Source organism: Cucurbita moschata, unplaced genomic scaffold (assembly GCF_002738365.1).
Source record: "Cucurbita moschata cultivar Rifu unplaced genomic scaffold, Cmos_1.0 Cmo_Scf00006, whole genome shotgun sequence".
In the NCBI taxonomy this organism is placed as follows: Eukaryota; Viridiplantae; Streptophyta; class Magnoliopsida; order Cucurbitales; family Cucurbitaceae; genus Cucurbita; species Cucurbita moschata.
In genome coordinates this window covers 4,201,588-4,218,797 of record NW_019268522.1, presented here as the reverse complement: position 1 = coordinate 4,218,797, position 17,210 = coordinate 4,201,588, and the positions used below count along the sequence as shown (strand labels likewise).

Below are 17,210 nucleotides of genomic sequence, written 5' to 3'. Positions count from 1 at the left end.
CGATAGAAAATTATATTTCCTACTAAATTAACACGCATAATATATACTTCAATGACTAGATTATCCACTAAAGAACAATAAATATGGAAGTTAAGACTCTAAGAATTGAACTTGAAAAATGACTAAACTTTTGAAAGAATAGAAAATTATGCTTAGTAAACGAATCTTCAAGATAATCAAAAAAACAAGGAAGATGTTATTGTGTCTAGAATATCAGTGCACCAGATGTCTGAAAATCATCAGTTTTAGAAGCAAGTTTGTCTAGTGAAGATTTCAATGGGAACTTTAAAAAATGGGCTTGAAGTTAAAGATGGAAAAGAAACCCATTAATTTACACGTGGATTATAAATACATTTGTGCTGCTTGAACGAACTTTGAAGGCTTGTTAAGTTGGCCATCAAATAGTAAAAACTTAATACATAAACCCTTCTCGATGCGATAAACCATTTATGTTATGAAAATGAGTTCATGAGATTATGCATTATGAGAAAACAGTTTAATGCCATCCCATATAATGGAGCTTGTTTGAAAATCACACGGTGCTGCTAAATTGTTGAAGCTCAAAGACTTTTATGGTGACAGGAGAAAGATGCCTAATATGTTTTGGTTGCACGGAAATAATGAGAAGGGCCAAGTAAATCTCAATAATAAAAAAAAAAATTTTAAAAAAAATGCTCAATAAACGAGAAGGGTTACAGGAGGCATTTCAAAAGAGGACGGAAATCCTGAAAAATGCTCGAGAAAAAGAGTTCCAAGAGTGGCAAGTAGTTACAAGGAATAGAGTTGAGACAAAAAGCTCAGGCCTAAAATTAACTACAGATAAAAGACGACAGAACCTGCTTGGAAAAAGGACTAACATTAAGATAAATATTGTTCATTTCTGAAAAGCTTCAGGATCTCCATCAAAACTGTACCAAGTTGAAATGGTGGAACTAACATGCAAGAAGAGGAGAAGGAAGAACTCTGGCCTAAAGGAGCTAAAGCACCTGAATTCAACAGTAAACGACTAGAAGGGAATTTCAAAAAAATGCATGAAAAATGCGGGAATGTCAAGGTCATTGCCCATTTTATCAAATTCATCAAAAACGTCCTAGTTTTCAACTATAAAATTCATTTTAAGCAATGGTGAGGGAACTTTGCGGGGTACGAGTTGCCAAAATTTCCACAATTGAGTTTTGGGGAGAAAGATTTCAAACAAATTTCCACATTTGAAAAGCCAAAGACATTGGGTCGAATGAGGTAAAAGTTGCGTCTCACAAATGGAAATTAAAAACAATCAAAAATCACAAAATTCCCAGATTAATCAACTTTGAGCGAACAAAAAACAAAATCAGACTTGAAATTCGTTTCTAAGACAATATAAATTAATAAATTAAAACAGAAACTTACGTAGAAACAGAAATTAATGAATTTCATTTTTTTTTTAAATGGGTGGCGAAAGAATGAAGAAATGATAATACAATAATTTTCCAGGTACTAAAATCTTTCATTTAAAAAATGGGATGCAGTTGGAATGGAAATTGAACGAGATCATTTTTTCAAGCATTGAAATCTTAACATAAACGTAGTAAAATATTAGTTAATGAAAGGAATGGATTGGAAGCATAGAGAAATGTGAACTGGAAACGTTAAATAAAATATTAGTTAATGAAAAATAGACATATAGACATTATCCAAAATTTGAAATTAAACGAACAGAGACGGAGTCAACATTATTAGCCTTGTGGTATGTTCTGCCGATGGAAAGGAACATGTCAAGATATACCATTCGACTAATATATTCAACTCAATTGCTTCTTGATTGAATGGAGTGAACGGAGTTCCTATGTAGATAAGGATTCAAATACTTAAAACTTTTAGCTACCAATCTATCTATAACAGCAATAGGTGATTTTAATTTACACACACAGCACACTTAATTTAATGAAACATCTAATATCCTCCCCAAACGCTCACTTTCTAAGACTGCAATTGATCAACTAGAAACTGAACAGTCTTGAAAATGGTTGTTCCAGAAACAAATTTGGGATTGATCAGTAGCTGAGGCAGATAGATACTGAATCCATCTTATTGTGCAAGCAATGGCATGCTCTAAGTGCAATGCCACAAGACATCTAAAACCCCATGAATTCTTCACTTTTGAAATCAACAAACCCATGCTGGTGAGTTCAACAAGCTTGGGATAAGATTTGACAGGCAAAAAGCTCTACATCACTCCTCAAATTCCATCAGTTCAATAACATGCAATGCACCATCAACTATACTGATAAACCACGAGACTAAAAGATTGTTCTTCAACTCGCATCAGATGACCCACAAATGAAAGATGTCTACAGTAGTGGATGCTAAGGCCAGAAGAAAATAAAAATGAATAAGAGATCAGGGAACAAAATAACGTTAAGGGTGAAAAAAACTGCAGTTCTAAAGTTTTGAAAGAAAAGGCCACACCTAGCATAAAAACAGGTCTCCTGTTATATGAATTTAAACAATGATAATAATTTTGATCTAAACTTCGATAAACAATTAGAACAATTTTCGATCAAATTCAAGTACGACCACAGTTTTGGGGCACGGAGTACATACACTTCTCATCCCCTTCCTCGTCTGAAATTTTGACGAAGGGAACACTGTACCATCTGTGCTTGGAATGGAAAATTATGCATAATCCTGGCACCCACTAAGCAAAGGAACAATAGGGCAAGGCAGCATGTCTACACAACTAAGCATCAACTTTAAAATAAAAGCTCCTGACTCACTTAAAGAGTTGGAGAAGATGGGAAAAAGGAAGAAGCATCCTACAATAAGGAAGTCAATTAACAATGAATCAAGAACAGCAAATCAAATATCGGTTAAGATTAAAGTAGGTTTCTGAAAATAAACAACTCCCTTTAGAAAGAAACAACCGATACTTTAGGAGACGTCGTCATCCACAGGGTAGCTAATTCCATAACAGGTTATAGACATCAAAACATTGAGTGTAGCGTTCGCTAAGCAGAACAAAGATTTACATGTCGAGGCCTGTTCAGTAATATAAAACTCGCACTGAGTGCCCCCCAATACTCGTCTTCCAAAGGATTCCAAACCTCGGAGATAGAAAACATCCATATATCAGAGGAAATACTATGATTTTCAAACTAGTAACTGATTCTATATTCCAATGGACCAGAAATAAAAGAATGAGAGCAGGATCCTTAGGAAACAAGGGCTTCTCATGGCGTTTTAAGACCTCCGTCATATTACTGCGATGTCAACCCTACACCACATCCCATCGAACTCATATCCGATCGCTCGTTTTAGAGGTAGACCTGAATTCCTTACGACCTCTAAGAACATACGCATCCTCTTAATCACGTCAATGAATCCTAAAATCCAACAAAAACTAAACAAAGCGTTCTAGAAATCGCATCCAACAAAATAACAATAGACGAATCATAAAGGAAACACCAAACCATCAAACACATCAAGAATCAGAAAAGCGTAAAAACTCACAACGACGTGGAATCAGTTGTAATAGAGCTCGAGACCCATGCCATCATGGATCTCGTAATCCTTGAGGGTGATGTGATCCTTGTAGATATTGTACCACTTCTGGATCCTGATCTTCTCGGCCCTGGTTCCGGTCTGAGCGGCAACGAGCTTCTTCAAGTCGCCGATCGTGTCGTCCTCGTTGCACTTCACCCGGACCTTCTTCCCTAGACGATCGTTGAGAACCACCTCAATCATCTTCGAAACCCAGAAGAATTGAGAGAGAATTTTGTAGATATGAAGAAATTTGGGGAGATCAATGCAGTTTATATAGCGAAGGAATGAAGGGATGCGTGTTGAACACGCATCTTGAAAACACGTTTGTCTAACTTATATTCCTGATGTGGGGTCCACGCGGCTCTTTCTCGAAAATTCCCGTTATCTTCCATTGCTTTTGAATCCAGGGCTATTTTTAGTTGGGAATTTTTTTTATAAATAAAAATAATAATAAACAAATTTTATTTACTTAATTTAATATTAAATCACAAATTTAGTAGAATTCTAATTTTAGTATTAAATCACAAATTTTAGAGAAAATTCCATAATTCAATTTAAACTATATATTGGGTTTGAATAAATGAAAAGTTATATATAGACGGGATTAGTTAACAGATTGCTCTAAAAACAGTAACCAAAGCAATTTATAGTTGAGCTGAATTAGGTTCATTATTTAAAAAAAAATTACAATCCGATATGAACGAGAGACATCAATCCTACAATATACTTCAACTAAAATGCATGCGAAGAAAATATTGTTGAAATTATTAAAAGATATTTCAATTCATGCCACACTGAAAAAAGACTTTCATGTTATAAATTTTGAATGGATTACAATTTAGAATTGTATTTCATTAATGAATTACAAATTACACCATGGTTAATTATGGTCATTAAGTATGAATGTTACAACTCTTGTGCTCTTTACTAGTTTCATTTTGAGACTATATAAAGCCATGTATATTGTATTTGTAAGTAGACTTTTCCTTTAGCTAATGGCTAAGTTTCTTTGCAATTCTATATAGTTTAGCTTGCATGTACAAGCATTGAAGCTCGACAGGATCGTAGAGTAATTCAAATTTCAAACAAGTGTTTTTGCGTTGAGATGTTTGATCAACAAGAATCATTCAAGCTAGACATGATCGATCTTGTTTGTGGAGTGATTCGAATCTCTAACAATGTTCTTGCCTTAAGATATTCGATCAACCAGGTAATCCGAATCTTACTTCCGTTGTTGGAGTGATTTCTTATCTTATCCCAAACAATTAGATCGAGTCTAAAAAAATGCACCAACTCAACTTTAGAATGTAACTCTATATTCAATTTCTTATTCATATATGAATAAGTTAAAATTTTAAAAATTAAATAGGCACAAAAATACAAATGGAATAAATTTATTTTTGAATATAATTAAATCATAATGAAAATAGAAAATTAAGACAAAATTTAATGCCGTGGAGGGTATAACATTAGGTTTACGGTGAATCATACTGCGAGAAAACTATGGGGGCATTTTCGACATTTGTTATTTGGAGGAAGGATGAAAATGGGTTGGATTTGGTCAATTGCTTTTGGTTGTTCAATACTTATTTTTTTCTTTAATTTATGATTGTTTTTATTTTGTCATTCCACCCACCACCCCATTTCTTTATTTTTAATTCCACCCCTTGTTTTTTTCATTTATGGTGGTTTTTATTAAATTACTTTATTTTTATTATTTTATTTTTAGGCTTAAAATTTAAATTATAATTAATATAATTCCATTTCCAACCCAATTTAAAAATGCAAAGCGTTTTATTAATTTTCTAAAAAAAAATAAATAAATGTGTTCGTGATTTTTGGAGTTGTATGGCGACGTTCACAGTCAAAATACAGGATTCAAGGGGTTGTCCGAGGATTTGAAAGAAGATTTTGAGATCATTAACCAACAACTTTGAGAATGTTGTATGTGCGATAGAAGAGTCAAAGGACCTACCGAGGTTCACAGTGGACGAGCTCGCTGGTTTCTCTCGAGGCACACGAGCAATGTAAGAAGGAGGAGGAGAAAACACCCGATCAAGCACTCCAAACCAAGACGTCAATCAAAGATGAAAAAGTACTCTAAACCCTCAAAATTTTCAAGATGGAGGTCGTGGCCGTGAAAGTCGTGAAAATAATCGCGGTCCCCACAGGAGAGAGGGGAAAACGTGGGCATTAATTTTCATATGCCTTGCTCCCCACTTCTTTATTCATCCTTATCTCCAAGTTTAGCCGCCAAACATTCTACAACTTCTTTCCCTTTAAGCAAGAAGAAGGAGCTTAAGTAAGTGATTTCAATACCCTAATAAAAAATTATAAGGATTCATGGAAAGGAAAAAAAAAAAAAAAATCATTTTTCTATATTTTTAAGGAATTTTATAGATTTTTAGAAAAAGTTTTGATTTTTCTAAAAAATAATAATAAAATATTCAAAAGGGCAAATAACAAAAAAATACGCCTAAAGTTCAAGATAATTATAAAAAATTGAATAAAAAATCATACGCTATTGAAGCCGCCGGCATAAAATTGACAAGATCTTTCCATCCAATTGCTTGATCTTCACCAAATTTTGATGTGTTTGTCAAATTCAACGGTCGATAAATGTGATCGGGTCAAGAAAAAATCTAGAAAATTTAATCTCAAATTTATGATGATTTTGGAGGTTTCAATTTCCGTTTAAGCTTACTCCATATAGTTTGAAGCAGGGGCTTTCAATTTGAACAAGAATCAAGCATCTATGTATCCTCAAACTTCAATTACAAGCTTTTCATTCTTGTAAATTCGAGAACTATAGTTCTAACAACCCTAAATTTTCACATATATAAAGTCGTTACTAACGTCTTATGCTCATCTTTGATGCAGAATATAACTTTAAGAATGCTCATCTTAATTAGCGGAAAAATTTAAAACTTCAGAATACATTAAAACATTAGAAAACATTGTCGGACTTAAGTATTTCAAAGTCATGTTGGAGTTCAAAATAAAATAAAACAATTACAAATTAAATAATTTAAATAAATAAAATGCAAACTCCCTATTCTAACCAAGGCTAGGAATTTTAAATATGCAACTATCCTATGCACGCGGCACAGTCTCTGATCACGATGCCGTCGTCAAGGCGTCTTGCCTTTACTTGACAAACAATATGGCACACGGCCTAAGTATTTCAAAGAAATACGGAGTAATTGACCCCACTATAGTGGTCATGCTAATGCAAACACATGCAATCATGAATTAGGGACCTATCTCTAATCATGTTAAGGGTGGCCTCCAGTCTCGGACAAATTGGATGTGTAGTACTTCCCTACACGAGACTCACACGTGCGAGTGTGAATCTCCAGGGTGCTCGCACATCCCCTGGACCTTCTAGTCAAGCTAATCTGTAGCGACGTCCGGGGGTCACCATTTTTCTTCCTTTCTCTTGTCAAGCTAAATATTCCTTTCTCATATTTCTTCTAAATTTGAGAACTACATCCCACCATTTTTCTTCAAACTTATTTCTACACCTTCTAAATAAGGTTGCCCACAAGATTGGTGAATATTTAGCTTTACACCCAATCCAATTCACCATTGAAAAGCTAGAGAAAAGATTGGAGATTCAATCTGAGGCTACACATAAATTCTTCGTATGAAGCCTATTTCATTCAATATCTACACTCTCGATGATTAGTTTTGTAGATGACCTCGAAGGATGTTGAGCACCAAAACTTGGCCAATTGGAAAAGTTGTATTTGGGTAAGTTTTAGGGGTAAAATCAAAATCCTTACTTCTAGTCGGTCTCATTCTAAATTAAGCATTTCTTAAGCTTTTCGGGACTAAAATAAGCATTTTCCATGAAATGATATGAAGCCCAATAAGGCCAAAATTGAGCTACCGAGGAGAATCAAAATTTGCATCTTAGATAACCTTGAACTCGAGGGAGTTAGACTAAAAAATTAGCCACGCATACACAAACTCGTCGTTCCAAATTAACTCCTTTAGATTAAGGGAGGAGTGTAAGAATTTTCATGAAGAAATTGAGACCCGAAAAGTTCTAGAATCGACTACCCAGTAAAGAATTTTCGAGTTTGAACTCGAGCGAGGAACAAGCTTTCCGGTGAGATTTCCAGAGTCATAGCTTAAGCTACAGTTCACCAAAAGGTATGAAATCAATCCCTAGCTCTTACTTACAACACCAGTTGTAAGATTCATGAAGATATCAAAGCCAAAAAGTCATTGAAGCGAGCTAGGGAAGGCCAGTTTCAAATTAAGCTCGCAATGGGCAACACACGTCTTCCCCTATTTTGGGGAAGATGATAATGAGGCTGGTACAACTGAACCGGCCACGTCAGCCCAAAAATTTGATCCATCCTTGACTTTTTATTAAATTTAACTTCATTTAGACGGGCTCACGAAATTCTCAATTGATACAGAAACTAGACTTCTTTTAAGGAACCAAATTCTTGAATACCATCTAAGAAATAAATAATTATCTTAGAATTTTCTTAAACGAACTTTAAATCCCATGAAATTTTAATGCTAGATATAATATGACATATGAAAGTTATATATGAAATTTTATAGTCATTGGATATAAATATAAGTAGGTAAACCAAGTTACGATGTAGAACTATCCCCTACAGTCAACTACTTTCCATTCATGACCCAAATGACCCTAAAATTTGGTATAACTTTTAAAAAATACCTTAACTTTTCAAATCAATTCGAGCATGTTAAAGAACTAAACTATTTAAAATGACCCTAAAATTCGAGCAGTTTAGGGGTAAAATGACCAAAATGCCCCCAATGATCTTTTTAGATATTTCAAGAGCCAAATGCCCTCCAAATGACTCAAGAATGGAAGAAAAGCCTATTTAAAAAGACAGGTTTGGAAGAAAATATGGTACACGATTAAAATGCCCTTATAAAGACCTTAAGAAGTTTTCAAATGTGGATTTTTCAAGTTTATAAGAGACTTAGGTATGACTTCAAGGATGATAAAAGATCTCAAAGCTTCTAGAAAATGTTAGGAGTGTAAGTCAAGCCTTATGGGAAAGGACAAAGTTACCCTTAATGACCCTCAACCAAGATTCAACATCCCTCTAAAATTTTCATGGAATATGTCATGGTTCTATGATACTTTGAATGACTTATGCATATTATCATGAAATGTTTATGACATAAGAAAAAGGACTAGAATGCCTCTATCAAATAACCTCAAAATTATGCACTTGAACGAATCCCTTTAAGACTTTGAAGGTTATGAAGAACATGAGCTAGGTGTGTTATAAGTTTATGTTATGCTTATCGTTAGACCTTAGTTTTTAAGCAAGTAGATTGTTACCCTAAATTAAGATGGGTGCTATGATACTACTTGATCTTTTAGTAATTAGGATGTTATCTCATGATAAGTTTTAGGATAGCCATGATTTTTAAGTAATTAGAAGGCTACCCTATTCAAGAAGAGCTTAATAGTTTGCACTTGATTTTAAGCAATTAAGATGTTATCTGATGTTAAGATTTACGATAGTCCTTAGTTTTTAAGTAACTAGGAGGATACCCTAATCCAAGAGAGTCTTAAAGTTAACCCTTGATTTTTAAGTAAGTTTTAGGCTATCTCATGTATTAACTAAGCTTATCACACACCCATGCTCTAAAATAACACTGCTGAAGCCTAAGTATATCAAAACATGAATTCTAGTTACCACTCAAGAACAAAGAAGCAAATTCCTAAGACTTAGAAACGAAAGGAATCCCTAGACCTCCAATGGTACAACATGTTCATCAATTAGACTACATCACTCGAAATGTAAGAAGCCTTAGATGTAGGTTTACAAACTTCATCGCTTGAAATGTAAGAAGTCTTGGATGCAAGTTTTAGACCACGCCACTTGCAACGTATGAAGCATTGGTTATAGGTTTTCAAACGGTGTCTCTTAGAATGTATGAAGCCTTGGATTCTCATTTTAGACTACACCACTTGAATTGTAAGAAGTCTTGGGTGTAGGTTTTAGACTGTATCGCAGGGATCGCATGAAGCCCTAGATACAGGTTCAGACTATATCGCTTGGAATGCATGAAGCCTTGGGCGTAAGTTCAAATTATGTAGCTTGAAATGCATGAAGCCTTAGATATAGGTTGCCAGGTTCATGTCTTGTACTGTAAATCCTAGGAGAGTGTCTTAGGGTACAAAACAAGAAGAAAACAAGAGCAAAACAAGAACAAAACAACAAGAACAAGAACCAAGGACAAGAACGAAGAACAAGACTAAGGACAAAGACATGAACTAAGAACTAAGGACTAAGGATGAGAACTAAAACATGGATCAAAATCCAAGTTCTCAAAACTAAGAACTAAGAACCCAAAACCTTATAGTTAAGACACTTACGACAGAACAAAGGTTAAGAACTAAGAACCCAAGACCAAGGTCCTTGGACATGATCATGACAAAAATTCAAAACTCGATCATGACAAGAACTCAAAACTCATGTCATGACCTGGTTTTAGAGCTTGGCCAAAGCACGAATCACGACTGGGGTTGACTTGATAAGTATACAAATATGGTAAAATTTTTCACGAAACTATACAAATAGTATTTAAAATATAATATGCGTACATATTTACATTATATCAAAATAGAGTTTATAAATAAGTAGTTTAAACACAAAATAAGGAACGAACAAAAAAATATTAAAACAAAAAGAAGGTTGGAGGATTGGGTGAGGCTTGTCTATGATAACTGCTTTATAGCTTTCTCTTTTCCTCGACCAACTCATTGTACCGCTAAAACATGGAAAGCATGGAGTGAGTACACAGACTCAGTAAGTAGCCTACTTGTAGGCTCTTAATCGTGATCGTGGTATGCTAGGTACCACACTCTTCTTGAGTGTTCATGTTGTTGTCCTGTTAACTTAGACCCTTAGATTCTTTTCTTGAGTAATGAGTTCTTATCATGATCGGGCCCAAGGCCCTAGGTCTAGGGTTCTGAGGTCTTAACCATGGTTCTGATCTAAGAACATTGTTCTAAGGTTCTAGGTCCTTGGTCTTGAGAACTTGGATCTTGATCAATGCTCTCATTCATATTCTTGTTCTTTACACTATAATAGGATTATGATATGACATGTGAATGATACATATATATATGTATGACATGATATGTATATGATGAAATGTTATGTTAAAAACATGGAACATTATGTTATGTCTCCTAAATTGTATGTTTATAACATGATATGAATGACATGAAATCACGATAAATGACATGAGATATAACCCCATTAGAGCTATATGTGATATGAGAAGTAAAAAATTAGAAATGATATGATATGAATGAAAAACGATAGCAAGATTATATTTAAATGATATTGAAAATGAAAAATATTGGAACCTCATGCATTATTGTGTGCTCATGCATTGTGGGATACCTCTATTCCTTCACGATGGTACGAACGCGTACACCAAGGGGCAGAGGAATGATCATTATATTTTACATAATGTTGTCGTGACGGTTACTAGTTCTAACTGGTGTCCGACCTAAGGAGCTCCTAAAGTATGCTCTCCCGACAAGGAAAGTGGCCTAACGGTGTGCGAACTGACTAGTGAGTTCATACTCGCATGTATGGACTGTGTGTAGAGTATATGGTACACATCCAAGCTGCGATAGTACCACAGGAAAATAGATTGAAAGGATAGATCCCGTCATTGCATTCGAATGTTCTTGCATTTAACCCTCAATATTGAAGTCAGTTACTAAGTATTTCTTTAAATACTCAAGCCATGTGCTACTTCTATTTCAGGTTAAGGCAAGGAATTGTCTGTACGGCTAACGACGACATCGCAACTCGAGACCATGACACATGTAAAGGGTAATCGTATTTATTTTCTTAGACTTAGGCTAGAATAAGATGTTTTTAATTTAAACGTTTCTTTATTTTATTTAGTATTTTGTTGGGTCGTTTTTAAAGATGTTTTCAAAAAAATGAAGGAAAAATGGAAATGATAGTTTGTATATATATATATAGGAAGTGTCATTTATTTATGAGTTATTCAATGCAATTTTTTTAATCTAGTTTTATTCCTTCCATATATAAATTTAAATTATCCTTGTAATTGTTGATCTTATTTTATTTATTTCTTTTTATCTCTTCCCATTTTTAAACCGTACATAATTGGTAAAATAGTTGAATAATATTTTGATCCCAATGAATGAGGTAGGGATATGAGAAGGAAAAAGTAGGTTAAACTAAAATAACAATCGAGAAAAAATGAATTTACATCTTTTCATGTTTTTTTTTTGTGATAATATATATATATATCTATCTTTCTATATATCTTATAAGGTAAAGTCCATGTTGGGCCATTATAAAATATAGAAAATTGAACTTAAATTACTCAAATGGGTGACACCAGCCTAAGTTACTCAAGTAAGTGGTCTTACTATCGACATAGTTATATTTGATATTGACACGTGTCCTGTGGTTTTTCACGTATCATATATATTAATATGTATGAATTGTTTGTGAATCGATATGCTTATGATATGTTATGTATATGTTATAATGTGTGAATTATATGTATGAATTCAATCATATGTTTTAGATAAGATACAAGAAGGATGCACTAAACGTAATGTAACGATAGGAGTAAGATGTTCATATAACATTAAGGTTGGGTTACGTATCGAAATGTTATAAATATGAGAGATTGATAAAAACGATGTGGTCATCATCGATTGATAAAAGAATACGGTTAGGTTATGGGTAGAAAGGTATAGGATTATGATAGATTGATAGAACGATAGCGTCAGGATACGTTCTTATAACAATATGACTAAGGTACGTTCATGTAACGACATGACTCTGATATGTTTAAGAACTTTTAGGCTATGATAAGTTAGGGAACGATATGACCACGAAGTGTTTACAATATGATATGATTATGATACATGTGAATGATGAATATATATATATATATATATATATATATATATATATATATGTATATGATGAAATGTTATGTTAAAAGTATGAAACGTTATGTTATGTCTCATAAATTGTATGTATACAACATGATATGAATGACATGAAATATAACCCGTTAGAGTTATGTATGATATGAGAACTGAAAAATGAGAAATGATCATATGATATGAATGAAAAACGATTGCAATGTTATATTTAAATGATATTGAAAATGGAAAAATATTGGGACCTTATGCATTATTGTGTGCTAATGCATTGGGGGATATCCCTATTCCTTCACGATGGTACGGAAGCATACACCAATGGATAGGGGAACGATGATTATGTTTTACATAATGTTGTCGTGACGGTTACTAATTCTAACGGGTATCCAGCCTAAGGAGCTCTCAGAATATGCTCGCCCGATAAGGAGAGAGGCCCAGCAGTGTGTGAACAGACTAGTGAGTCCATACTCGCACGTATGGACTATGTGTAGAGTATATGATACACATCCAAGCTGCCCGTTAGGATAGTATCGTAGGAAAATAGATTGAAAGGATGAGTCTCGTCATTGCATTCACATGTTCTTGCATTTAACCTCCAATAGTGGGATCACTTATGGAGTATTTCTTTAAATACTCAAACCATGTGCTACTTTTATTTCAAGTTAAGACAAGACATTCGTGTATGGCTGGAGATGACATCGCAACTCGAGACCATGACACATGTATAGGGTAATCATATTTATTTTCTTAGACTTAGGCAAGAAGAAGATGCTTTTAATTCAAACGTTTATTTATTTTATTTAGTCTTTTGTTCTGTCGTTTTTAAAGATGTTTTCAAAACACGTAAGTCCATGACTGTGTTTTAAGATGAATGTGACGTTTTATGAAAGTGATATGAACTAAGAGATATCAGTTATACAATATACTTCAATGAAGATGTGAAGAAAATGCTATTGAAATTATTAAAAGATATTTCAATTCATGCATATTGAAGAAGAATAAAGTTTCATTGTTATAAATTTTGGTTGGATTACAATTGAGAGTAATTTAGAGTTATTGTATTTCATTAATATATTTTAAGACTTTTTATTTACTTTAGGTTACATCTACATCATGGTTAAATATGACCTAAAGTATGAATGTTACAACTCTTTGGATGTCTTTAATAGTTTCATTTTGAAGCTATATAAAGTCATGTATGTTGTGTTTGTATGTAGACTTGGAAAATAGAGTAAGAGAAACATTTGTGATTTTCTTTAACCAATGGCTAAGTTGCTTTGCAAGTAGTTTAGGTTGCATGTAAAATCATTCAAGCTCGACATGATCAATCTTGCCTATGGAGTGATTCAAATCTAAAACAAATGTTCTTGCCTTGAGATATTTGATCAACAAGAATCATTCAAGCTAAACTTGATCGATCTTGCTTGTGGAGTGATTCAAATCTCAAACAAGTGTTCTCGCCTTGAGATATAAGATCAACAAGGTAAGCTGAATCTTACTCACCATGTACTGATTTCCTTATCATTTGGTATCAGAGCCCTTGGGCTGATTTCATATTATTTGGTATTAGAGATTTCCCTCGGTTTCATTCCATATCAAAAAGTTTAAATGAAGTATTTCCGCATTTAATACTTATGATATGCATATAAGGGGACCTTAAATTAAGTAAAAAATTTCTAGTCGTTACAAAAATCACTTATAAAATTAGAAAAAATATCTGAAACAATGAAAAGAATTATATTTAAAAAAAAAAATCATTACGGTAAGTTACATATTTCATATTAGATACATCAATGAAATTAATAAAAAATAATAATAATGAAGAAAGACGAATCATTAAAGTTGTTGAAATTTATGATCTAAAATCTCATTTTTATGATTTAGCATAATGTCAAACAATATGTAGTTGACATATGAGATCGTCATGTTCAACAAATAACTTAAAGGATTCATAGTATAGGTATAAAGTTGAATGTTTTATACATGTAACACGAGTGATACAATTCACTTTATAATTATTCCAAATGATTGGATCTTAATCGTCAATATAAAGACATTTGAGCCACACCATTCGACATAATAAATTTGTATAAGATTAGATCACATAATATTTAATCTTTTCATAAATCAATTAATTTAAAAAATTAATATTTCACTAGTAAATTTAAAATTAATTTAAAAAATTAATATTTTCCTAGTTAATTTAAATTTTAAATTTTAATTGATGGGTTATTCAATGCATAAAACAAAAAATTGTTTCAACACCACTGAGGAGGATAAGAAATGGGTGTATACAAATAAATTCAAACAATTTTTTGATGGTGTCGATCCAAATCAATCTCCTCATTCGTTTTTGATTGGATATATAAGAATCGAACATTTTATCAAATTAAAAAAACAAAGTATTTAGAGTTCAAGAAAAAATGAATCTTTTGATAAACTCCTGCATCATTTCATATCTTCTAGTGATAACGACAGCGATAGAGAAACCATCAATGCAGACTCAAAAGTTTATACAGCACCTTGACAAAATGGAAGGTGACAGTTACTCACCAATTGAGTCGAGGTCAAACTTTATTAGTTCACTGCAAATCAAAAGATGATAACTTGGGTGATCAGACGCTACAAGTAAGTCAAAGTTTCTCGTGGAAATTCAAAGTAAATTTTTTTTCAACCACCATTTTTTGGTGTAATCTACGTACCTCCTCGAATAAGCATGTGTCAATGGAAGTATTTTGGCCGGAGAAACATGATTGACTTGGTTATAGAGAGACTTGCAATTGGGATGCTAGAGATAATAGCATTTATTTGGAGAATCTTATTAAAAATGTAGATGAGTTTGTGCGTAATTGGGAAAGCTAGGATAAGTATGTCGTGATTGAGGATGGATCTTCTGACAACTTTAATATAAATTTATAGATATCATGTAATTTCGATACCTTCATCGTCCAGCATCAATATTAATAAATATTTCACATCAATTTATGAAACTTCGAAAATATTTTAAAACAAAGAGAATTAATATCTTGATAAATTTAGAAAAAATTTATGAAACAACTAAAAAAAATTATATTTTAAAAAAAGAAATAATTTACCTATTTCATTTTAGATATATCAATCAAATTTTTTAAAAATGAAGAAAAAATGTAAATAATAGTTTGTACCCATAGAGTGTTATTTGAATTTTCAATTATTAATTTGTTGGTTATTCAATGTATAATAAATAACAATAAATTGTTAAAATTTATTTTTCATTCTTCCATGTATAAATGAATTATCTTCTCAATGAGATCTTTTTTTTTTATTTATTTCTTTTTATCTCTTACCATTTTTAAATTGTCCATAATGATAAAATAGTTAAGATATAAGAATGAAAAAGTAGGCCAAACTAAAATAACAAACCATTCAAAGTTTGAGAAAAAATGAATCTTTTTAAACACGATTCCATCTTTTCATGTCTTCTGGTGATAATAGTAATGATTTGAATGCCATCTTTCGCTCGCCCAAAAGAGTATACGTCAACATTGACTGAATGGAACATGACAACGATTAATGACTTGGATCTAGAGCTAGAGCTTATTACTTCACTGCCAATTGAAAGATGAAGATTTGGGTTATCATATGCTACAAGTGGCGCAAAGTTTTTCGGGAAAATATAGAGTGAATTTATTAGCAAACCCCCTTTTTTTTGGTGTAATCTAAGTACTTTGTCAAACAAAGACGTGTCCATGGAAGTATTTTGGCCTAAGAATTGGCCTAAGAACAAAGACGGGCTTGATTCGAGATGTAACTTCTAGCTTAGGAACAAAAACTCCTGAATTTTCATATTCATATTTTGTTGAAGGAAAAAAATCAATAAAAAGAGTTAATTGTGATTCCAAATAATTAAATTTCTTGTGCTACAATTCTTGCACCCATAAAAGAGTAAGGGCCAAAATCAGATTAAAAAATGTTGAAGAATGTGTTAGATGAACACAACTATTCACAATGATATGATATTATCCACTTTGAGCCTAAGCTCTTATGGCTTTGCTTTGGGCTTCCCCAAAAGGCCTCGTGCCAATGGAGAGAGTATTCCTTGATTATAAACCCAGGATCATTCCCTAAATTAGCGGATCTGGGACTTTCATCATCTAACCGAATGAAACTTTTGATAAACTAGGTATCATTTCATATCTTCTAGTGATAATGACGAAGATGGATAAGCCATTAGAGTTTAAAGAGTAAACATCACCCTTGAGTAAATGGACGGTGACAGTCGTTAACCTATTGAGTGCAGACCAGATTTTATTCATTCGCTGCAAATCAAAAGACGATGATTTGAGCAATCATACGCTATAATTGGGTTAGAGTCTCGGATGGAGATTCAAAGTTAATTTAATATCGAGTACCCTTGTTTGGTGCAATCTAACAACCTCATCAAATAAACATGCGTCTATGGAGGTGTTTTGGCTCGAGAACGACCATGACTGGCTTGATTATAGACGCTAACCGCCAAACTTGCATTTGGATTGCCAAAGATGATGGTATTTACCTCGAAAGTATTCCTAAAAATGTAATCTTAATTTATAATAAGAGTCTTATTTTATAGAAGTTTGGTAAAAAAAAAAATGAATAAATAAAATTCTAAATTAAACTATGGAGATTAATGTACTCCAAAGTGGAAGTTACCTCTCTAGTTATCGATAAATTAAATTAAATTATATCTTTAAATTTATAAAAATTA

At 32.8% G+C, this 17,210-nt stretch overlaps 1 protein-coding gene across 8 annotated transcripts; it reads right to left on the bottom strand.

The window, feature by feature from the left end:
• Window positions 1-1,663: 1,663 nt before the first annotated feature.
• On the bottom strand, window positions 1,664-3,782 carry LOC111443863 (ubiquitin-like protein 5). Of its 8 annotated transcripts, XR_002710578.1 has the most exons (4): window positions 3,490-3,781; window positions 2,757-2,795; window positions 2,584-2,636; window positions 1,768-2,345 (listed from the first exon to the last, which is right to left on the bottom strand). XR_002710578.1 is itself a non-coding variant. In XM_023081689.1 (2 exons), the coding sequence occupies exon 1, from the start codon at window positions 3,721-3,723 to the stop codon at window positions 3,502-3,504; it is 222 nt and encodes a 73-aa protein (XP_022937457.1). In that variant the 5' UTR covers window positions 3,724-3,781; the 3' UTR covers window positions 1,664-2,636; window positions 3,490-3,501. The 8 variants fall into 8 exon arrangements, 2 of the variants coding, with proteins under 2 accessions (XP_022937457.1, XP_022937458.1); XR_002710577.1 differs by having other exon boundaries at window positions 2,584-2,795; XR_002710579.1 differs by lacking the exon at window positions 2,757-2,795.
• Between the last annotated feature and the right edge of the window lie 13,428 nt (window positions 3,783-17,210).

What these genes read in the sequence shown, in the direction of transcription:
- LOC111443863 (XM_023081689.1), bottom strand. Translation starts at nt 3,723, where the DNA reads ATGATTGAGGTGGTTCTCAACGATCGTCTAGGGAAGAAGGTCCGGGTG.